The 25,551-nt window shown below is 35.3% G+C and overlaps 1 protein-coding gene across 6 annotated transcripts in view; it reads right to left on the bottom strand.

The window, feature by feature from the left end:
* Positions 1-1,894: 1,894 nt before the first annotated feature.
* The window catches only part of LOC106130567 (protein AF-10), a 39,501-nt gene continuing 15,844 nt past the window's right edge, over positions 1,895-25,551 (bottom strand). For 2 of the 6 annotated variants that reach the window (XM_060953906.1, XM_060953905.1), the window contains exons 11-25: positions 25,142-25,316; positions 24,589-24,687; positions 22,727-22,845; positions 21,607-21,697; positions 19,495-19,596; positions 17,485-17,547; positions 15,291-15,403; positions 12,402-12,541; positions 11,577-11,678; positions 11,098-11,134; positions 10,741-10,912; positions 9,933-10,041; positions 8,947-9,081; positions 8,162-8,274; positions 1,895-7,371 (exon numbers count right to left, since the gene is read on the bottom strand). In XM_060953906.1, coding sequence (XP_060809889.1) covers positions 7,336-7,371; positions 8,162-8,274; positions 8,947-9,081; positions 9,933-10,041; positions 10,741-10,912; positions 11,098-11,134; positions 11,577-11,678; positions 12,402-12,541; positions 15,291-15,403; positions 17,485-17,547; positions 19,495-19,596; positions 21,607-21,697; positions 22,727-22,845; positions 24,589-24,687; positions 25,142-25,316 — 1,606 coding nt within the window. In that variant the 3' untranslated portion in view covers positions 1,895-7,335. The remainder of the gene's footprint in view (positions 7,372-8,161; positions 8,275-8,946; positions 9,082-9,932; positions 10,042-10,740; positions 10,913-11,097; positions 11,135-11,576; positions 11,679-12,401; positions 12,542-15,290; positions 15,404-17,484; positions 17,548-19,494; positions 19,597-21,606; positions 21,698-22,726; positions 22,846-24,588; positions 24,688-25,141; positions 25,317-25,551) is intronic. The other 4 variants (XM_060953908.1, XM_013329438.2, XM_013329440.2 and 1 more) reach the window with 4 other exon arrangements.

A 25,551-nucleotide genomic window follows, 5' to 3' on the forward strand; every position in this document is an offset into this window, starting at 1 on the left:
GCTGCCCACCTCCCGCTTAATCTCTCAATCGCCTCTTACAATACCCACGGGAAGATATGGGGTGGTGCTATTCTACTCTGCCGGCGCCACGCGGCCCCTTTACCCGTCTAAAGGTGTAACATGCCTGCAGTTTACAGCCAAAGCGTGTACTTCAACAGGAAAGTTGTTCCTAGAATAAAATCAATTGATGTTGAGAGATAACAAATGTGATCCCTGCTGGAGTAAAGTTGTTACAGCAATAAATTTCAGAGGTAAATGTGCAAATCGCCGGCCGGAATAACAATTTCTGCATCTACATATTGATTTCTTGCTGCAGTTTGTAAAATTGTGTTTGCCTGAGCCATTTTGTAATTGGCTGGTAGTTTGAAGGTACGTAATGTCTCATTTTAAGCTACTTCTGTTCTGTTTGAAATCTGTAAGAGGTCTTCTTGATAAAATAATAGAGCGACTACGCGGCGATGGCATGGATATGCAAGGCGTAACGTTGATCGACATTCCCCTATAGAATATTGGGTGAGTAAAACAGAACTAAAGGAGCACTAAATTGATTTATAGGGAGTCAAGAAAGGGTGCGATATTAGTCAATTCAAAATTAAAAAAAAAATGACGAGTGCCTAAATTTCGCCTGTAAAAAAGTCAGTGAGGAAGTTTACCTATATTTTGCAAAAACGTCTGCCCAATAAACCCAAAGATTATGAACTACTTATTCGCGGACAGCGGGACCCAAAAGATATTTTTTTTATAACCACGTTATCAATATTTTTTTAAACATTGTTTTTTTATCTGTTGCGTATTTTGGTGTTTAATTAATTAAGATATTTTATCTACGCAAAACATGATAATATTCACCAAAGGCAACTTTTGATGAACTGTGCACAATAAGCGAATAGAATAGGTAGATAACGGTCAATGTTCGTCTTCGTCGTCACGTGCCTGGACAAGCTGTTGCATTTCCAGTAGATTAGAACAAAAACACTTCATTCCTGTGAATGTCAACGGGGGTGAATAAAGGACAATATAAACAAGTGCTGCAATAAAAATTTGCAGTGTGGGTCAGAAACGGGAAGTTTTAGACAGTACATACCGCAGCGATATATTTAAAAAAAAAGTTCACAAAATTTCATATTGCCTTCTTCTCGATTAATCAGAGATGGGTAGGTACAATCCTAATTTTTAGCATGTGACAACCATAATTTATAAATATATATTATAAACGGGATATAATTGTAAACTTGCATACTCCCTTTGCGTTATCCTCAGTTATTCATCTTTTCATGCAAACGCATTGGTTTAGAGCAGGTTACTCTTTAACCGTAATGTTAAAATACAGAATGATTCTTTAACGGTCAGCCGTATAATCAATTTGTAGCGACCCGCATTTTTTTCGCTTTTTGCTATGAATTTGTTTTTATTTTTATCACTCAAACATGCTGTGATTTCTTAACCAATACAATTTTCATTCCGTATTTTTTTTAACCAGCTCTTGTATGATGAGTTTATCGAAGACCATTTTTAACTTTGTGCACATAGTTAACCCAGAAATGTTACAGTGGGTACAAGAGGGGCATTCGCACTTTTTAATTGAGCGAGGACTCGGGTGGAAACTAGTTAAAAATAAATAGGACACTAGCTCGCAACTACGTTCGTGTCACTTCTTTTTCTCAATAAAAAGTAGCCTTTGTTTTTCATTAGAGTCAACTTTATGTCGGCACCGTATTCCATCAAAATCAAAGTTACTCTAGCATTTATAATATCAGAAGGGATTTTTTTTTTATTTTGGCTAAGTACGTATTGTATCATCTGAAAACATTATACCTGGTGAAATTATGTAGTGTGTAACATTGATTTTTTTTTAAATAAAGGAGTTTGTTAAATAATTACTAAGAATTGGTACTATAATAATATTCATTTATTAATAAGAAATACATCGTTTGTTGTAGAAGGAACTACGCGTGTTTCTACTATTAGAACTTAAACTTCTGATGATCGCGTAGATTGCTAATTACTGATGAGCAAAGATAATGAAATATTTTTTTTACTAAACTACGTTATAGATTTTGTTTTCAGTTTGAAGTCGAACTCTCATATGCAGTACTTCCTAAAAAGTTGGACATACAAATGCTACTTTGAACTTTACTTTAGAACTTTTCTCTTAAAATTTCTGCTTTTAACGTTAAACTCTGTAAACTCATCAGTAATCAATCAATCTGCAAACTTCAAAAGTCAATTGCTGAGATCACTCTCCAAGGAGTACAAATGAGCGTTAACTATTTTTCTATAAACATATTTACCCACTGGTAAAATTCTTGAAATTAAATGCAAAATAAAAGAGGTTTTACCAAAATGTAGTCTCAAATGCTACCGGATTAAATTTTGATATGATATAATGATCTATATTATATTACAGTAGCATTACAAGAATACACATATGAAATACCAACTTTTACCAGTTGAATAATTTGTACATGCAAAAATATTTTCGCCAATTCCATCATTCAATTATCATTATTCCGAATCAAGCTAAAGCGTGTATTTTTACAGGAACGACCCATAAAGGAACCAACCAATCACGTCGCTCGATTTTTTGCAAAATATTTTCTGATTGGTCGATTTCTGCGTACAATTTCTGTAGAAACACACCCTAGTGGCTACGAACTGACAAAATTTCAATCTCGAATAATAGCTTAATATTCGGAACGGTATTGTTTAGATAGGGGTTATTTTTTTATTTTTAACACTATTCATATTCGGATTGTGAAACCGTCAGTCTGAAGCCGTCCTTATTCTAGGGCGCTAAGTCTGTAAAATGTATATCTACAAACACTCATTAATAGTGTCGATAAGTCTTACAGGAATAGTATTTGACATTGCTTTGGTAATTAATCGGTAATACCTACCACATGTCTAAAATTATTCTAATGAGAGTACAAACACAAAATTTGTACTACATCTATTTTTTTACAGACTTTACACCCAGCAGTCTTCATTCAAGTCATATTGTTGCATGTACGTTACACACAGAGCCTTAATATTACAATTCTCAACAACATTTTGGAAATGTAAAACAACTTAATTATACATAAAATGAGCTACGCAGTCAATTATCTTTGTCTAATGATTATTAAGATACACAAATTGATCACTAGATAAACCACGACAAATACGTTCAATTATTTCATTCATTTTAAAAACATTAATTTAACACTAAATGAGCTTGCTATTAAAAAGTATAGGTGTACCTTTTACATGAAGTATGATGTTTACATATATGAAACTGTAGAAAAGAAGAATGATATAATTATGTTTTGGGGAAAAAATATATATAGTACCTTTTTACAAAAACATATTAATTAAATTTTAAATTACAATCAACAGGAACAAACAAATAAAACATGATTGACGAATAAAAAAATTTCGAATTTATAAAATTAAAACGTTCACATACATATACTTTCGAAACAAAGCATTTTATTCACTTGAAAAATATGTTTATAATTTTTAAGATGACTTAAATAATGTCAATTATATATCAAGAAGAATGAAAGGTTTATGTTGGTTAGACTTTAAATCTAGAACCGGAGTACACAAATCTTGTAAAACTGTCATTTATAAGTCGTGATGATTGGAAAAACGTCATTTTGGAATTTCCCTTGACCTACACGAAGATCCATACTTGGAAATCAGTATAAATACGAACATGATTCGAAAATAATAATTTCCGGTTCCTTAATATTGGTTCATGCAAAGATATGAAAGTAAAAACTTATATTTAAAAGCAGAAATGAACATTTATAATACGCCAATGACCACGACCATATAAATCAGGAAACATAAATAAAAACAAATACAAAAGATAATGTCAAAAAAAATATTTTAATGTCAGTGATATACTTAATAAAGTTGTACCCATTTCAGGTACTCTGGCTAGTGTAGGAAACTAGTCCGATTAGACTAAAGAGCAGCTATGATAATAATTATGTGCAATCAGTATTAAATAAGGTCCGCACAAAATATGGAAAAAATTCAAGGTGCACTTAAAATCAGGGGCATTTCACGCACGATGACAAAGCATACATATCTCTCTCTCTTTGTTTTTGGTTAACCTAAGAGTAAGAGAGAGAAGGAAGATAACCTTGTGAACGTTGGTGAATATTTTACAATGACAATATATTAATACATATGACAATTATATTTAAAAATGTTCCTATACCTTCATGGAAATCTACGAGAAGATTTTCAGGCAAAATGAAAGTTCAGATTTCAAGATGATAAAACAACATTCTTGACAGAAAATACCCTTCATCCTCACCACTCTGTAGAGGAGCCCGGGATATGCCTTTGACAATGGATGCTGGATTGGCTGAGTCAGGTTTTTACACGATCTGACCTCCGCAACCTTTGCAGGGGAATCTAACCTGTATTGGATGGTTGCCTCACCTCACCGTAAGACGAACATTTTCTTGTCAGAAAATACAAGTTACAATAATTTTATTATCTTGTGCGGACATTATATAATCGTGCTCGTATCGTAACAGACAATATAAGATAAACATTGAACACCGAGGTATAACAACATTCAATATTGGATTATATGGTGCACAAACATTGAATAGTATATTAATTTTATTACGAAAGTACATACAGCTGGAGGCGGGTAAAACTGATCCATCTATAGCGTTAGCTTTACGGATAGGGGGGTTCGTTTTAACTGCCTCCGACTGTACATCGATGTGTTAAAACATATGATATATATATTTTATTTTAATGCAATCAAAACTGATGCTTCAAACGGACGTTTTGTACAGCCATCTTTGTCATACTCAAACATAATTCAAGAGACGGCTATAAAAATCGGTCGGTTGATATGGAACATGCATTTCGACAATGTATAGAATTAAATAATTTATGATTAAACGGAAACCGATTATATGTCAGGCTAGTCTAATTTATTTTGCTATAAATAGGGTATTTTATAAGAATCTTGATTTTTTACTTAAAAGATAGTCCACCTTTTTAGAATAGGATACTGCTACACCTTTACAACCGCTGTTTGCTTGTTGTCATACCAGTATGACTATGATGATTCTACTTCCGCGGTATACAAATGCTTCTATGTATTTGGCAAATTTCATGTCCATTGTTAATTATTATTCTGGCAACACCAAGCGCGTCGTGTGCTGGTAATGTCTTTATTTTCCTTGACACACGACTTACCCTCACTTGAAATTGTATATGAGCAAATAATTAATATTCTGTTATAGTCGATATGTATAATCAACGGATTTCTCCACGGTAGATTATCTTAGTATCATTATTAATGTTAATAATAATTTTTACTCCACATAATATAGAGAATTGACCAAAGTGAAATTATGGTAAAACGTTGTATAGTCCGAGTTTCATTGGCTCAAAAATCTTAGCCACATTAATTCGCAAATCCGGTTGATTTAGGCCTTGGTCTAAGTACTTGTCTTAAACCTACCATAACATTACAGTAGCTTCCAGCCACGAGTTTCTTTGGCACTTATACCCACGTATAAGTGCCAATCCTGCCACCATAATAATAGTTATACCAACGATTAAGCAAAATAATTGAAGGAAACGACGCTTTGTAATGGTTGGTATAAATATTTTTATGATAATGCGCCAATCCGTTTCGTTACCAAATTGCAGACACGATTTCTCTTGAACATCAACAAAAGTTTGTTCAGTATGTGTCTGCACTCAGCCTTATCTTCTCTAGTTTTATATATAACCGATTATTTATTTAAACTTACAACTGCAAATATACATGTTGAGTGGGGACAAATAAACTTGACCCCACTTATGTATTTGGTGTAAATGAGAGAGTGGGGTCAAATTTATCTGCTCCAAAAATCCTAGTAAAATCCATTTGTCGACGGAATAAGTAGTCCAAGTTAAGAAAACTCTAGAAGTAAAATACCAATTTCGGTAAATATACTATGTATTAGAATCATATAGAGCACCAAATAAAATGTTGCATTGGAACAATACGATCCAATATATTCTCAATAAGCTATACAATGTCACATAGAAATAAATGTGCAACATTTACACTCATCTTAAAATAGACTTTACGATACATACGATGCTACATTTTCGTTCGCATTTTATATATATGAACTATGTATGTACATCTTATATTTCTTCCAAACATGTAGATGGTATAAGTTCGTTGGTAATATGTAAGGAGTGATTACAAGTTTTCACATAAAAACCAATCTTAGTCTATGGATAGGGTTTTTTTTTAAGACGGGAGTAGGGGGTCTGTGCTACAAACCTATTATTTAAGTATATACAATTACTCGAAAATTGTTCAAATATGGTACGTAATTATAACGTATAAATAGATTTTACCACAACTGTCTGATTTTTAGGAATTATATTAGACTATGACCAATGAATCCCAAATTCAAATAATTTTTCGAGTCAAATCTCAATCTTGGGTTTCTTCATATAAGGAATATCATCAATAACAGGTTAGTTCTGGAAATAAGATAAAGATCAAAAAGATTTAAAATATTTGCGACCTTGTGGGCCAGCCAAATGTCGTATAATAAAACTTGAAAATGTCAAAATGTATTCCATAATTTTAACGTCATGGTCAATGAAAAAAGCCCAAGCGAATATGCTACCGTATCCGCTATTATGTACATGTACACAAAATATATCTTAATAGGCTACTGATTTGACAAAATTCAAAACAGCTTTACACGAAAATATTTGAGTTTCACAACCAAAAACTCATGACGTGTAAGAAGGTAAAAAATTCCACAGATAGAATATAGGTACAATACATTTAATCTACATATAATTCACTTGATAATCTGAGATATTCGACGTTAAATGTCCTATTCTTAAAACCGATCGTTTGCAAACGACACTGTTAATATCGAGTGAGATGCCAAAACCATTCTTTATCGTTAGGTGGTCTGTCGAGACGAAAGATTTCAAAAATAGTACGCTCATAACTTTATCTAAGTTTTAATATTACCAACTAGGTACTATAAATACACCACTAATTTCACAGCATTTAAAGTGCGTTGTTAGTCAAATCCGCATTTTATTTTTGTAAAATGACAATGCAATCTGCATTATGTTTTACGCACGATCGTCATGCGCCTAGTGATCGAACTTGAGTATGGAATCGATGGAGAAGTCGGGCCGGCGTCGTTGCTCCAACATGATGTAAGTTTGCACGGTCCGTAGGGGGTCCGCGTCGGGCCCAGGGCGCGGGGGGCCCGGGGCCAGGTCCACGGGGCCCGGCGGCTCGAGGGGCCCCGGGCCCGGCTCGCCGTCGCCGCCCGGCTGCTTTCAGCTGGGCTTCTGTTGCACTTCTCGCATTATAAGCTGTGGATAACGATACAATTATAATACGCTGTTACGTCCACGTCTTGCGGAGACCTGTAAACTAAACTAAACTGAGGAACAGATTTCTGACCATCCAGTAAAAAAGGGTAGGTCGAAGAAATTCTGGCTGAATGAATGGCCAATGGAAACGGAGGATGTCGAAAACCGAACCAAGAGAAGAAAGAAAAGTCGGAAGGCAGACCCGGGCCCTGAAACATTGTTGGCAGGTGAGACAGAGAGAGAATGAATAATAAAGACCTATTTGTACCTAGGAAAACAAATAACGAAACAAGGGCTCTTTTTCATTCGGCAAATATTCTGTTTTAATAAAATGAAAGGAGTATCTATTAAGATAGTGAGTCACAAGTCAAATTGGAGGAAACAACGTATACTTGAATTTTCCATCATTGAGCCATTCATCTGAACGTGGCCTTTGTTTTATTAATACTGATTGTACCCCTAAGGTAAACAAACACGTGATAATTCCGTGGCGTTATTGTGATGCCGTGTGGTTCCCGGCACCAATACAAAAAAGAATAGGACCACTCCATCTCTTTCTCATGGATATCGTAAAAGGCGACTAAGGGATAGGCTTACAAACTTGGGATTCTTTTTTAGGCGATGGGCTAGCAACCTGTCACTGTTTGAGTCTCAATTCCATCATTAGGCCAAATAGTTGAACGTTCAGTCTTTTCAAGGCTATTGGCTCTGTCTACCCCGCAAGGGATATAGACGTGACCATATGTATGTATGTATGTTTTTGTGATATTTATTGCAATGGTGCACAAACCTGATGAGATCGTTCCGAAGTGATGGTCTCAGCTCGGACCGGCGGCTGCGGGGGTCGAACCTGCGACCCGTTCTCGCGAGTGCATCGGCTGGGCTCCGGCGGGCCCGTGGTCACTGCAACAAAAATATTTCTTATTCAATAAAAGGCAGGCATCATCTTCCAGATGTTAGTTCTGGTTACATTCTCGTTTTTTGAGCTTTAATCGAGCCCGGGGAATACCTTTGGCCATCTTCAAGTATGAAGATAAACAGTTTGTTCACATTGATACCAAAAAATCAGAAAACTAAAGTTGAAAAAGGTTTAATAGTGATATCCATTCTTATGGAGGTTAGGCGTTTGTATGAATGATAGTAGACTAAATGGCATTTTTACTTTACAATAATTTTCCAAAAGTAATAGTATAGCAAGCCTTGTCTTTACAGCGAGCAAGTTTTCGCGTCTTTGTAGAAACTCGCCCATGTGGTCTTCTAGACGGACTTTATCAACTCTAAGTTTGTGCGAACAATGATAAATGGAGTTAACAACCGTGTGGTTCCCGGCACCAATAGAAAAAGAATAGGACTACTCCATCTCTTTCCTATGGATGTCATAAAAGGCGGCTAAGGCGGGCTAGCAACCTGTCACTATTTGAATCTCAATTCTATCATTAAGCCAAACAGCTGAACATGACCTCAGTCTTTTCAAGACAGTCAGCTCTGTCTACCTTGCAAGTGATATACGCGTGATTATATATATATATATATATGTTAGACGAGAAACAGGTGACAACTAGGAGTGTTTCTCACCAGTAGTGAGCGGTATGGCGAGCCTCGCGTTCACAGCGAGCAAGTGATCGCGCCTTTGCAGCAACCCGCCCACGTGGTCCTCCAGGCGGACGTTCTCAGTTCGAAGTTGGTGCAAGCACGACAGCAGTGATGCTACTGTAAAACAATTCAATGGTTATTAAGATGTTCTGTGATTATTCTACATCTAGATATATTGTGATAACGATATATCCTACTACTATTATAAAGGCGAAAGTTTGTATGGATGTTTGTTACTCTTTCACGCAAAAACTACTGAACCGATTACCATGAAATTTGGTATGTAGGTAGCTGAAGACTAGACCAGAATAACACATAGGCTACTTTTTATCCCAGAGTTCCCGCGGGATTGATAGGGTTTCCATGCGGACGAAGTCGCGGGCGGCCTCTAGTATGTATATAAAGAACTGCGTTGTTACCGTGTTAGTAATGCTGAGCAAAAATTTTATATGAAGCAAATACATTTAAGCGGTTGAGCTTATCAGAGTCCGCTATTTTTGCTACTGTTATGCGCGAGTTGGCAGGAGACTTTTTCTTGTATTTTAAGTTTACTGTTAGTATTATTATATTGTTTTCATTTTTAAGATCGGTTTTTGGTCGTTAGTTTACGATCAGGTTGAATAGCGGTAGGTAGGCAACTAACACAAAAAACAATATGGTAGTACTGTAAATTCTTCATTGATTTGCCTTAAACAAAATCCAAGATCCAAACAAAAGGAATTTTTATGACGACGCTAAAAAACGCTAGACAAATTTCTTATTTTGGGGTTTGTATAAACAATGTAAATGCGACCCGAGCGATCGACATACAAATCGCAAACTAAGGAACACCGTTTCGTCTCTAGTTTCTGTGTCTAATGGCTTATGAACAATACAGTACAAAGGCGGGTTTATCACTTAGAGGGAGTTACGGCTTCTAGAAAAAAATTAATTTGAAAACGTTATTATTGACGTAAATTGTGACTCACTATCAAAATGCTGGGCTTGCTCCATGAGGAATTGGGACCCCTGCTCCCACTGCCGCTCCAGGAGTTGGTCGAGACTCTGTGCGCCTGAGGACCGCGAGCTACCGCCACCCTGGTAGACAAACGGAAAAAGTTGTTATTACATTAATTAAAAAGTTATACATACATACATATGGCCACGTCTATATCCCTTACGGGGTCGACAGAGCCAACAGTCTTGAAAATACTGAATGGCCACGTTCAGCTATTAGACTTAATGACAGAATTAAGATTCAAATAGTGACAGGTTGCTAGCCCATCGCCTAAAAAGAATCCCAAGTTTGTAACCCTATTACTTTATGAAAAGTTATTATTAAGTTAAATCTAATGTAAGCACCAATTCTAGTTCTACAAAAAATATATTTTTGGGATGTGAATGTAAATCGTCAATGTTATGGTTTGGTTGGAACATTGTTTCGCTTCATGGTGGCAGCGGTGGGATGACATAGAATATAAATTTACAAACAGTGATTTAAAAACTAGAGGCCGCCCGCGACTTCGTCCGTATGGAAAACCTATCAATCCCGCGGGAACTCCGGGATTAAAAGCCTAAGTGTTATTCTGGGTCTTCAGTTACCTACATACCAAATTTCATCGTAATCGGTTCAGTAGTTTTTGCGTGAAAGAGTAACAAACATCCATACTGACATACTCACAAACTTTCGCATTTATAATATTAGTAGGGTAAAACGAAGAAATAGGCAATAACTTTAGTCACGGCGTGATAAAACCCTACTTTGATAAAACCTAAAGTTTGTTACGAGAAACTCACCGCAGCGGCCTTGTTCAGCAGCGGCGGCGGTATGAGCGGATCAGAGGCGGCCGAGCCCGCCGCGTGCGCAGCTAATTCAGCGCTCAGTTGCTCTTGCAAACGAGCCGCCGCTCCACTTTCAGGATTCAACTCGTTGCCGAGCATGTGTGGCGCTGTGCAGCTGGCGCCGAGCCTGGGGGAGTTACAAATATTATTAAAAATAGTAATATAACACTTAACCAGAAATGCATACCTCGCCAATTCGTGGATAAATATTTAATTGGCATTAATCACACAAAAACAAAGCAAGCATAACTCAATACTATTATGAACAATGACACTACATTCTTGAAAACAAACTGACGTAGATATACTTACTTAGATTCCATTTTCGGTTTTAAAGGTCTCTCTGAACCTGTAAATTAAAAAAAAACGTGTTTTATATACCAAATATACATATGTATAGATATTTAATAAAGATAGATGTGGGATATGGATATAGTTGTTGTGACAGTGACAACGATTCTGTAACGTAAAATAGCCTTCTTTATATGTCTTTGTATTTCACATACATGTGTATGTATGAAAAAATTTCATGGAGATCGGTAAAGTGTTTTTTTTTGTGAAACTAGGACAAACAAAATTTTCGTATTTATAATATCACTAGCTTTTGCGCGGGTCTTCACTTCCATAGCAAAATTCCAGAAAAAAGTAAATTATGTCATTCCTAAAGGTGTATTTTATCTGTTTAGATAAATACCAAGTTTCATTAAAATCGGTTGAGTTAGTTTTTGAGTTTATTAGTTACAAACATATATACATCTTTTCTTTTTATACTTATAAGTATGGATGCTTACTTGGCGAACTAGGCGGAGAATCCTTGATGGTCTCCTGATATATGGGGGGCGGCGTTGGCTGCGGCGGCCGACGGACGTTGGCCAGGTTTTGTCCACTGGACTCTGTAAAGAATCACAAGGAGCTAATTTTTTTCTTTAAGGTTGGTAACAAGCTCTGTACGCAAAGCTTGATGAGACTGTGGCGACATCTCTACGCCACTCGTCAACAACATCAAATCACACAACAACTGTCAATCATCTCGAAGAATTCGACGCGCTCAGCCAATAGCAGCGAAGAACCCTAATCGCGATTTCAGAGATTTCACGGATTGGAGCTATATATACAACCTCCGACACAACATCGTCGGAGCCGCGGTTCCCCAGGCATAACACCTAGCCTGGCGGAAGATCTTCCCTTTGGTGGCGGTCGAGCCGAATCATCGCTCCCGCTACAAGACAAATATCGTACAGTTTTTAAAGTAGGATGGTAAAATGGGCTAGTGATATAGAAGATAGTGGAGGACGTAACATTACCTAAGCGCCGCCTTTCTTTTAAAAAAGGTTGTTTGTAAACTCTTTATTGCACATAAAAAAGAAAAATAACAAATTACAATACAGTCATGAATGTGTGTGAATCTTCAATGATCGTTGCAAGTGGAAATATGTAGTCTCTGACTACCCTTTCGGGAAATGGGCGTGATTTTATGTACAAAACAGTCAGTGGATTTAGAAGCATATGACAATGGTGTACTATCTCAATTGGGATTTCTTCCAGCCAAAAACCAAAAAAGCAACCAGTAACTATCTAAATTTAAAAATGTGGCTTTTTATTAGATAAAAACTTACGCATAGATGGCGGTGGGTTGACCATAGAGACGACCGAGGTGGCCATAGCCGTCCTCTTCTTGTTCCTCATGGCGGGGGGCATGGGACCCATTCCGGGACCCACGCCCATGTCCTTGCTGGGTCCGGCGACTCCGCTGACACTGTGACAAGGAGCGAAGACCAAGGTCAATACGGTATTTAAAATATTTGATTAATTAATAAACTAGCGACCTGGATCGGCTTCGCACGGGCTTGTTTGAGCAATTTCAGTGCTCAAGGCGTTACAAAAGAACTGTTTATGAAAAATATTGGATCCAACTCAAAACTTGTCATTCATGTAATGAAATAAAAAGGTAATTGGCAAATTTGACAGTCTTTTTTTTATTATTTATTCTTGGGTGTGTTGTGCTTTGAAGATATTTAAGAACCTTTCATCGCGGGCAGATAGGGGTCAAATAATTTCAAATATTTTAAATTATATTATGGAGGCTAACGGTCGTCAACCAAATTTTGAAGAATAATATAATATAATGTTCGCATTAATACATTTTTTTTTTTGTACAATACACCGAAATAACAAATTCTCGCAAAGCAAAATTACACGTTGTACACAAAAGCCAAACACGAATACGTTGTTGTACGTTGATCACAATTGCAAAGCGCAAACGTACGTTCAACACAAATAGCAAAGGCATTAATTACACAAATGCAGAACAAAAGTATGTTGGTCATTAATATAAACCTATGTTCGACCATCATTGGTTCTTTATCCTGATTATTCATAGCTGGTACTTTCGTTCTGTTGTCGGGTAAAAAAAAATCACTTTTATCTCATGTTTGCTGGTTTCCAGTTGCACCCTCTGCTGCATGTCATATTTACTCTATTGTCAGTCTGATTCAAGATTTTGCCTTACCTATTTCATAGTAGCAAAGTCATATTATAAAATTGCCAATAACACGAGCATGCGAAACTATGCATGCTCGCTCATGGTTAAGGGAAGCCTTATTGCAATATTATTTATTATTTTTGTATTTCCTTCAACCTTTCCCTCTTATTAGGACATGTTCAACCTATACTTATAATTACTTTATTAACAACATTCAAGGAATCACTTGGAAATGTCCTCATTCAATTATATACATCGCACAAAACCGAAAAGCACAATAACAAAATAAAAACACCGCACAGCGTAATAGGTATATACATCATGTATATATATGTAGCTATGCTCTTGAAAACAAAATAATAGTGGTCGCAAAAATAAAAACGTTTACATACATCCATGAAAAGTTTGTGCCAATAAATAAAACATTTGCCTTTTAATAATTCAACCGAGAATAACAATATTACCTTGGCTTAAATGAATACATTTAAGTTATAAATACATGAAGGAATTCCTATTCAAGATAGGCTTTCGCTTCGCGACTCTAAGCGCATACGGCTCAGTTTTATATACATTCTCCGGTCATATATAAACATACATTTAATAACGTCTTTATCACTCACGCAGGCCATGTTTAAACGGTTAATGGTGGAATTAAGATTCAAATAGTGACAAGTTGTTAGGCCATCGCCTAATAAAAAAAACCCAAGTTAATAAGCTTTTCCTTTGACTGACTTATACAATCTGAACGGGAAAAGAAGCAGCCATTCAACTCGCTTTTATTGCATCATGGCTGTGTCAGACCTTCTCATCATACTCCTGGCGTAATTCTTGTTTGTGTCCTCTATCAAAGAGTATTCTGGGGCCATTGGAGATCATGATCCTGGATTGGGTGAGTCAGGTTTTAACACGAAGCGACTCCCGCCTGACCTCCGCAACCTTAGCAGATTATTCGCCAAATTTGAAAATTACTTTCGCAATCAAGTTAATGTTTACTATCGCTCAACATGCTGTTCTGATTTATTAAACATATAACTTCAACGCTAAGATTGACTAAGGACAGACTTGGTTAACCTATGCAGTGAAAATATTGGCCAAAATTTTTCGATTAACTATTATAGATATCTCTCTCTATCTTGCCTTGGGATGGCAATACTCATGCCCTTGGAATATTTCAATACTAACTAGTCGCATTTTACGAAATCCGCAGAAAGAATTACAGTAATCTTGTTTACTTCAGAAAACGAAAGATTTGAAAATATAACTCTATTTGTTAGGAATCACAAGGGCCGTTTACATGGTCATGCGCACAACGCACGCAATTTAAAATGCAGTAGCCTACACTTAAATCAGTCTCAATATCCATGTTAAAATTATAAAGTTAAAAACATATTTGTTGCTTCTCTCCTCTTCACGCTTCATCTTCTTGACGAAATTTGGAACACACATAGGTGAGAATACTGAGAAACACACTGATACCGTTTCTCAAGAGGTTTTAATTTGTACAATAGGGTATAATGACATTCGCAACAATAGCAGGGTAAAAAAATAACATTTAAGCAGAGCAAAGTAAAAGCGAATAACATATGAATAAAATATGAAAATGTATCAATAAATACATATCGATAAACAGCATCGAAAACAATCATGCATTTTCCTAGAAGAATGTAATTCGTACGAATGTACTCGTATATATTTTTATTCACTATACGGGTGGACTTATTTCTATAAGCAATTTAGTCTTTACGAGCCAATAGTTCTAAAACATACCTTCTACATAATATTATTACTGCGAAAATCTGTCTATTACATTTATACTTATCTACAGCGAGTCAGTGTGAAACTTAACATAATTATTATTAACCTACAATTCGGTGTAGGTGGTATTCAACAAACAATCCAGTAAAAGGTAATTTATTCTCCAAGATTCTCTTAAAAGACTTTTTATTTAACATTTTTGTCACTTTTTTTGAGGTTTCTTATTCTTCCACATTTATTTTTTAACATTTATTACAGTCATACTCACCCAGGTTTATTGGGGTCCTGTTGCATTTCGTAGGAGACATTGAGACCACCCCAAGTGGACCTTCCGGGCACTGCATGCGGCGAATGAGCTGGGATTCCCGGTTCCATGGCCGCCTGAAATTTATATTAACAATATTTGATTACACGATTTTTCACATTGAGATAAATAAGGTTATATTTTAAAAGGAAAAAGTTTTTGACATATTTTTAACGTATCGCAGAACGGGTTGCTAAAATACAGTAAAGGATTCTGAAAATTCCTAGGCGAACACCACCTAGATCAAATTCTACAGCTAAGTAGCAAACTTCAATGTAAATACAACAATTCTCTCCAAATTTTGCGACTTTGAATTAGAACTAACGGGATATACAATTTATGGACCAATTTAAGTGGTATTTGTTTTGAACATAGAATGAACTAATGCCTGAGGATTAAGCTATTATTATCTTGGAATTCGAACAGAATATCAAATTTGTGGGAAACCAGTAAAATAAGCGGGTGAGACCGGAAAGAGTTAACATTACATAGCACCTAAATAGATCAAATTTAAAATAGATACAAATTAAAATCATATCAATCCTATATATTAAATTTCAAATCCGGTAAGTCATAACGGCATAAAAAACACTTATTATTATACCGAACACGTGTATCTGAAGTCTTTATTTTTTACACTCGAAAACAAATGTACCATCAGTTGGATACACTTGAGGACAACTTTAAATAAAACTGGCGACATGTGAATACTATTATTAACTGAATACAGGATATTACACTCGGTTAATCGCAATATGTTGCTAACATTTCAAATGGTTTAATTATAGGGCTGGTTATTTGAATATAAGCTTATTACTGACGGAACTCTGAAATGTGTAGACGTATTTGTTTAAGAGTTTTAAGGAAACCGTTGAAGAAGAAATTTACAATTTTTTACAGTGTACTTGATGTTTAATTTGAACTAAGATTAAACCAAGCACGTAACGATAGAATTATTTAACCATATGTGATTTACCTAATTACATCATTAAGCATGCAACTTGCCACTACGGCATGTTTTAATACCCTTTAAACGTGTTAGACGAAGTACAAAAATGACCAAACTTACATTTTAAACTTAAATGACTTAATAAAACGATAAAAGTTTTGACCAAACACGCAACAAACCGCGTAAAGATTTAATTAAAACGGACGAAAGATTTAGCGAAGCACGCAACGAATAAACTTACGATTTTTTAAGGAGGTACACCACAAACAGACTTACTTTTTTTAACCGAGTACCAATTTAATTACAACGATTAAAACTCGAATACCTCACCATATTTCGGACAACACTGGACAATACGAAAAGGATTCCCGTTTGGCGACGTCACTTTCACAGAACTCGCACCATTGATATGTTAAAACGAGCAGATGCGACTACGGTCGGGTGAGACGCGGCACTGAATTATCTGGTGGGGTTTCTGGGGAATCGCACATGGGGAGCAGGTAGGCGAGAGAAGGGTGGCAGGTAGACGAAGAATTGCGACTTTTGGCTAGGGTGAACACAAAATGCCGCTTCTTAGAACCGTACGGCACGTCCCGTTATTTTTTTGCCATTATTTCGGTTTGAAAGTTTACTTTGGTTGCGTTTTTTAAGGATTCTGATTTTTTGTGTGAGAGTTTAGGTTTATAGGTCAATAGTGATGTTTATGGTTTTATTTTTATACTTGTTACACAACTATGACTAGAAGAAAGATTTTTACTACTAATAAAAGTGTGTGAATTTATTTAAGCAAGTTCTATAGTCTCGTTGGTAAACTAATTTTTAACTGGGAAGGTCTCGTAGTTATTTTAGTTATACAATTATGGAAAACACCAAGTTCATCACATACACTTTTTCATTTATTTTAGTCTAGAAAAAGCAACCATTTTTTCACGCACTCTGTAGCAACTTCTATAAAAAAAAAACTAATGTAAATTCGATAAAAAATATTTTGCAAAATAAAATAAAATAATACCCTTTTTTTAGACACGTGTTATTTTTTAAGAAAATGATAAAACGCTTCTCATCTTTGTTATATTTAAAAGCTGATGAAATGACGATTTTATAAGGAGTTTTACGAATTACGCATTGCGTATCAAATAGTGTATTGATTAAATATGTCACTTAGAAAAATAATTATAGTATTCGAAATAAATAAAGGTGGTTATTTACCTGTTTTTGTGGCTGGTGGAATATATGCGGCGAAGGGGCGCACAAATCTTGCGCTGCTGACACCTTAACGACATAAACAACGTATGAATTACTTATACATAAACATATATATATATAACGTGTTACATATAATGTCATGTTACCTCATTAGCCTTTTATTAATATCCTAACATTTCTACTCCTGTATCGTTTTCATAGAAGTAATAATGGGGAGGAACGCCAGAAATTTATCAATACTACCTTTGGCCTAGAGTTTTTCTCATTCTCTCATCACAGCGTACGCGCATTTGCATTCTTAGCTGTTGTCCTCATAGCCGACAATTTTCTCTTCAAAGTTCGTAAAATCATCTCAATGCTATTCTGGCACTACATTTTTTGCTTGAATTCATGAAGTCAGAAAACAAACAAATTTCTTTTTCTATAAATTGGCCACAATCCGTTCAAATTTTCAGTCTTTTTAAGACTGTTGGCTCTGTCTACCCCGCATGGGATATAAACGTGCCTATGCATGTGTATGTCATGTCAATTAATTTATGGTATTAAAGACACTAACTTCAATGGACTAACCAACGAGTGAGAAGCTAAGAGACAATGGTAACACTACACTTTTTAACACAACAAGAACCATATTCGATCTATATATTCAATGGGATTTGACCTGAGTTTTCGATAGATTGTAATATCACGTTTGTGATCATGCAATGGGGCAATTCATTTCGGGATCAAAATCATCATATCGGGATGTAAATGGCAAAAGCTAGCGAAGCCTCAGTCTTTGTAACAGGACCAACATGCAATATGCACGTTCTCGTAAAAACGACAAGGTAAACTGTTAGTAGTATATGTAAATAAAAATGAAGCTGAGTACACACGGATATAGTATCGGTTTAGTATTGAATGTGAAGTTGAAAAAACGCCGTTTAAGAAAAAAATTAAAAGTAATTTAAGGCTGATACAAATTTGGTAGGTACAACTAAAATAAGCAAACTATGAAAAATTAAAGTGTTTTAAAACTTCAAAAGCTACGGAATTGGATGGAAAATCAAAATAATTTGCTAATTCAAATATTTTTGTGAAGTAAAATACATTAAGTCGCCTGATCCTTTATTTAAACACTTTTCCTCTGCTAATTGGGATTAAAAAATACCAAAATTAGATATACATATCTGGGTCACATGGACCTAGGTATAGTTTAGAGCATTCTTGCAAACTAGAATATGAGCACTTTTATATCTATCTAGGGATGTCGTAAAATATATTTTACTGCTTAGTCGTGGTAAAATAAAATCTTGTAAAACCCCTCTTGCTCCGTTGACAGACACCTCAGTGACAAACCTGCATTAAATTTTTGTCGCCTCCTGCATTAAATTTGGGGACCACGTATGTAAAGAAATATTACTAAAATGTAACATTTAATGAATTTTTTTATACAGTTTGCTTGTTTGTTTGTAAAATCTTTACTGCACATAAAAAGAAATATAAAAAAAAATAGAACAGTCATTGGATATAGAAGAATATGTACAATAGCGGACTTATCCCAATCGGGATTTCTTCCAGTCAACCAAGCTTGTATTACTGACAAGTGTATCAGTGTTGGAACCATATAATTCAGATTAAAATGGCTAGTAGACTATGTATACGAATATTATGTTATATTTTATATAGATTGTAATTTTTAATTACAGTATGTATTTCTTTAAGTGTATCACTATTGGGACCATAGAATTCGAAATAATGTATAATAATATAAGAGTGGTAAGTACTGGTGAATGTGACATTGCAACTGATGGTAATTACCACCACCAGTCACATTTTAATATTGCATCTCAATTTTAAGATTTATTTGACAGCACTATCACTACGCAGAAAACTGCGCTCAATATAAGACTCAAAGTCATTCTAAGGCTCAAGGCAGCGTTTCTATAGTTTCAAGTACAATAACGCACTTCTCTTATCCCTCTTTTAAATCCACGAATACTATATACGTGTGTACATGGTATAGTTATGCACCTGTGCATGCGTGTGCGCCGACAGGTTGAGTCCGTGGCTCGTGGACGGCAGCGGAACGGAGACTAGCAGCGAGGCTTGCCCGTCGCGGTCGCTCTTGGCGCCCTAATCAACATACCCTATTAGCAAGGGTGGCCACAGACAGTTCTCAGGGTTAACGCAAGCGTTAAGATGTTTCTGTTTACTTTGCAATGGATGAGTCGCTTGATAAAGCGACTCAAGAGATATCTTATATTACCTATTTGTACTTAATATATGTTAGATTTAACATAATATATGTTTTCTTGAATCGAAAACCGGAGACTAGCAGCGAGGCTGTACGTCGCAGTCGCTCTTAGCGCCCTAATCAACATACTCTATTAGAAAGGGTGGCCACAGACATGGTTCTTAGAGTTTACGAAAGCGCTTTAGATATTTTTTCTTTACTTGTCATTGATAAGGTCGGTTTATCACCCATCTCGGCCATTTAGAAAGATTTTTCACATTTATAAAATCACGCTACTTTCCCGGATTGGGTGTGGTTGTATCCAATTACCACATCCTCTGCATACTTCTTTCGCTTTATCCATACTCATGCAGTTTTAGGATACTCTTGACCTGAACGCACCTGACCTTTTTTAAGGACGTCGACGATTCGTTAATTACTTTGATTAAAAAAAACGAGGTTTAGCTAGATCTATGTCTGTGGGGCAAATGTTGTAAAGCCTTGTTTAAATGTTTTAAAAAAGGAATAAAATTATACAAACTTAGTACATTAAACTGACCAACTGTCTGAAAAGATGTAAAATATCCTTTGCCCTCCCATATAAATTGATCAGCTCATTACACATTGTATGGTCATCGTGATGATTTTGTGAAGAAAATTAAGTATATTCTTGATTTTCAAATTATATTTGACATTCTGGTTAATGTCAATAAAGGCGAGCGGCGAAAAAAGAAATATTTGTATACGAATGCCAAAGACTAGGCATCTAACAAAATCAAAGTCAACCAAGTTGCCAAAGAATAACCTTGGCATACAAAAACGCTACCCAATATAAGTATATTATTAAAAATATCAATCTCTATGCTGAATTTTATATAACTTTGCAAGAACGGGATGACTTGGTCACGTAGTTAGTAAAAAGTTTAGGGAGAGTTAAGATAAAGTGTATAACAGTAGAACAAAGTAGGTATGCAGTAAAATGCAGCAATTTAGATTTACGTTAGTTTGGAATTTTAAATTATTCTTCGTAGATACTTTTGAAAACATAGTTTAAGGCGCAGACGTATATTTCTCAAAAGTTTTAAAATTCGATCCATGGCTTTTCCTCTCATGACATGCTGAAAGAACTTTTTAAAGTTTGCTTGCTGGCTGACTACATATTTTCCTAAAAAATATCAACGAAAAAGCATTTGAGCAAAGCGTACCCTTTTGTCTACAAGCAAATTCTTCATTAAATATGGAATTGTAATTGAATTCCATCAATTTAAGTGTTGAATATAACAAAAACAAAAACCAGCTGGAAATGGATGCTACTGGCCTGATCGAGACATTGGGGATCAAAATATGACTACTATGTGTTTGTCATGCTTTACTAGACTATTTTTATACCTCATGAAACAAAAAGCACCCGTAGCGTATATTTTACAAAACTATTTCCCGTGTGTTATTTAAATTATATATATATTTTTTTTAATTCACTATATTTCTTTTCCTTTATCGTATGATAACTGTGTATTCGTGAGTGTTTGTATCGTGTGGTCATTAAATGGCTAATGAGGGGTTTTCACTGCCTGACACTAGATGTCAGCACTTAAGCAAAAGGTGCTGCAATGTAAATGGTCAAAAGTTTAACGCTTCCCATAAAATTTTATATACCAGAGGGACAACAAATAATCAATTTTCTATTGGACAGTGACAAGCTTCCAAGATTATTAGAGCATTCTTATGGTAAAAATTGTAGTCAAAATTTTAAAAAACATTCACAACAGCAAAACAAAACTCATGGTAGTCATACAAAATGTAGTTTTTTATATATATTTTCATGGGAACTTAGAGGATGTATATTTTAATACGTAAGATACAAGGTATTTCATTCGTGATAAATGGTGTGTAATAGAAATGGAACTGACCTGTGGCTGAGACGGTGACCTGATGTTGGACATATTGTTTATGCCACTTGGTCCCGGCATCGGGCTGGGCAAATGCCTGTAGGAAATGAAACTATATAAAGAAATAAATATTAAAGATATATGCATATTGAAAATACTGCATTTTTTCTCTCGAAAACTTAAGTAGCAAAGGTACTTCTTTTTATTTACTTTTTAAAATACCTATAGTATTGGGCAAATTTAATATGCTTCGCAAAAAAATGAACAAATATTGGTAAAAAAAATAATAATAATTACGATAAGCAGAGTTAATGAAAAATAAAACAGTTAAATTCAATTTTCCTCTTTCCTAATGTGCCCCTTATATTTAAACCATATTAACTGATGTATAAGTTATGAATGGTTTATTAAATCCCACATATGTTTTTTTTTAAAGTTATAAATGGTATATTTTCTCAAATCTTTAAATAGATAAAAAAATCTATAAGAAAAGCTATGAATTAGATACATTAAACGGCAGTGGCGATGGAAACACCTCCGCGCTTTCCTTCTGTGGTACCAATCCATGTTAAAAGCTAAACGTTTGCACAACTACACAACTTACTGCGATCACAGACTGAACTGAAGTGCCGCTTTGGTTTCAGAACGCGCGCATTATATTTCTCTTCAAAGTTACTCGGTTTGAGAAGTTTTAGAAGTTCTTTGTTTTATTCAATATCCATTTCTCAACATTTAAACAAATGTTTGTACCAGGAATAACCTCGTAGGATTTATCTTGCATTTGCGTCGCTATAATTAGTTATTGAAATTTAAACGAACAGATTTTGTGTAGGCAATTGTTCTACACTTATTTTTGTTTACAGGTATCTCTCTAGACATTTTTTTGAAATCGTCACTAGATTACGGAAATAGGCAATTCTTTGATTCTCAAGTCACTCTGTGAAACAAATTTTGCCGCCTTGTCTATATATTTGTAACAAAATAGATATTGATTAAAGTACTTGTACGGAGAGTCAAAAATTGTTTAAACTATTGTTATAATTATAGCACATTTGTTTGAAGATCAGGAAATTCGGATAAAAAATATTAGGAAAATAATAATCTTGATAAGATATGTTTTTTTGTTTAATATATCATTTACCTCGGGCTGGGCTGCGATGCTGGGCTATGAGCTGGCGGGGGCGGCGGCGGAGGGGGTGCTGGGCTCACGCTGGAGAAGTGCGACGTCGGAGGATTGATCTCTGGCTGTTCAGTCTTAGCCTAAACAAAAAATAAGAATTGTATATGAATAAGTAAATGCCATAGATATAATATAAAACACACCTCTGTCCCAGAGGGGTAGGTACATAGAAATAAAAATAGATTTACATATTTTAAAACTAGGTATCGCTTATTGACGTCAATAAAACTTAAGCCTATTTTTATCTATCACAGCTTCCAAAGTGCATATGTAGAAGTAGCAGCGGAACAAACTACACCTTTCCACTTGCCACGATCCCTACATATTTTTTTCGCAATATCAACATTCATAACTCTCTTGATGACAACTCGGCGATTTCGGGTATTGAATGCCAATTTGTCATAAATAGTGCCGAGTGATCCAGAGCTAGTACAAAAATAAAACTCGTAACTCAACGCGGAGGTGGATCTTTGACTTTCCAATTGACCTTTGCCTTTTCAGAAGCCTTACTAATTCTAAAACTAGATGTCGTTTTCACCCTTTTTTGCTGAAAGACGCTGGAAGCCTTACAAAGAAAATTTCCAGGGTACAAACTTTTGTTTTGCCTTAACAAAAGAAAGTTTTCACACTGTTGCAAAAGCAAGGAAAATAACCTCCGTCGGTACAAGTAGGTTACCGCAAATAAATTGGACTATTTTAAAAGCGTTTACATAAAGTTATGCAAGCAAAACTATATGTGGTGAATGCGACCAATGACAATGTAAACAAAAGATTTTTGGTAGTAGAATTAAGGTAGGAGACATTATTTCTATTTCCTACAAAAATATATCCAAAAACCCACAAGTAATTTATAAAAAAATAACACATTGGCAAATGAATAGGCTAGGTCTGCCTGTGTGACAAATAAAATCACGATTTCTATCCAAGAAAATAATATTATCTCTTCTGTTGTATTAAAGCCATAATTCCAAAGAGGTTTTCCTATTTCCAGTATTTCTGTCTATTGAAATCTGGGTAAGAGTAAGTGAAGTGTAATAAATCTATTTCATTTTGAACAATGTATTCTCTCGTCCACATATCTGATCTTAATTTGGATAGTTGTGAGTTGACGTTGTTGAAGAAAATGCTGCAGTGCAGTATGTTACCGCTTCTTCTGCACTGACGCTTTGGAAGCGGCAGTAAACTTAGTTCTAAGTTATTTATTTTGACGTCAACCAATGTTGTGAAAGGAAAAGATATGACAATTATTAAGTGATATGATGTGTCCAATAATAATTAATAAAAAAAATTGAATTTGAAAAACTTGAAGAGGCCTCAAGTCTATGGTATCATTGTCTATGCCACCACACACACGTACACGAACACTAACGTCTTTTAATTCATGTTCCCACAGAATAGTAGTTAGGTAATGTAACATTATATTTGATGGCAAGGGGATAACCATGTAACGCCAAGAGGAAGAAGTAGTAGTATGTGTAAGTCTTATTAAAATTGTCATGTCTTTATCACATAAAGAGTATGTAGTAATAGCAGTAGTGTGCGTATGTGTTAATAATACATACATATGGTCACGTTTTTATCCCTTGCGGGGTAGACAGAGCCTACAGTCTTGAAAAGACTGAAATGGCCATGTTCAGGCTATTTGGTTTAATGATAGAATTGAGATTCAAATAGTGACAGGTTGCTAGCCCATCGCCTAAAAAGAATCCCAATTTTGTAAGCCCATCCCTCAGTCGCCTTTTACGACATCCATGATAAAGAGATGGAGTGGTCCTATTCTTTTTTGTATTGGTGCCGGGAACCACACTTTAATAATGAAATACCTTTTTAATAACTTTGTCCACCGCGTCCATTTGTTGCTCGTTGGCCACTTGACCGGTTTCCCACATAGTACTGCCGCTCTGAGAGTTCATCTCATTTGGCTGAATATCAGACAAAAAAAAATATTATTAATTTGTATAAATATTAATGAATCAAGCGGGAAGCGTGTATAAAACATGTTTTTTCTCTCAATATTAACGAGACGAAATAAATATTCATCAACATTTTTAATTGCAATCACAGTCTCGTTATCCCCTCCATCACATGTTTGGGAGCATAAAAAAATTCCCATACCCAGGGTAAATGCAGGGTAAACGAGTATGAAATCACTCAAGTATAGAATTTTTTTTTATTTTTTTTTTCGAGAACTTATCCTTGCATCTTTGTACGCATAAAAACCCATTTTATGGACGTGTGTATTTTAGTTTAAAAAATATTTTGTATCTGTAATAATAAAGAACTCAAAATCACAACAGTCTTAACTCAAAAACCATGATTATTAATTTTAAACCACGTTTAAATACTTATGTACAATGATTTATATTGAATGATTACCACTTGCGGCGGCGGCGTAGCTGCGTAGTCTATGGGTGGCGCTGGCGTATTAGCCGCGGATACGGCCTTCCGCTTCTTGGTTTGCTTGGTGTCTATGGATTCGGCGTTCGTGATAACCGATTCTTGATATGTGGGCTTTGGTGGGGCTTGCACCACGGACGCTGGAGCTGACGTGCTGTTTACAACGTTCAATATTGAAGTAGATTTACGTATTATAGTCGCATGTACAGGGTAACTGATTAATTGCGTTTTATATTTATTTAAAATATATGTACATAATTCCGACGCCTTCAAAGGCAGAATATGCGTTAACAGAAACTGTAATTGAATACTTAAGACCTATATTGTAACCATATTCAAGGAATAAATGATTATGATTAAGGACATAGACATGAACATGCTAATAAAGT

This window comes from Amyelois transitella, chromosome Z, assembly GCF_032362555.1.
Source record: "Amyelois transitella isolate CPQ chromosome Z, ilAmyTran1.1, whole genome shotgun sequence".
Taxonomy (NCBI): Eukaryota; Metazoa; Arthropoda; class Insecta; order Lepidoptera; family Pyralidae; genus Amyelois; species Amyelois transitella.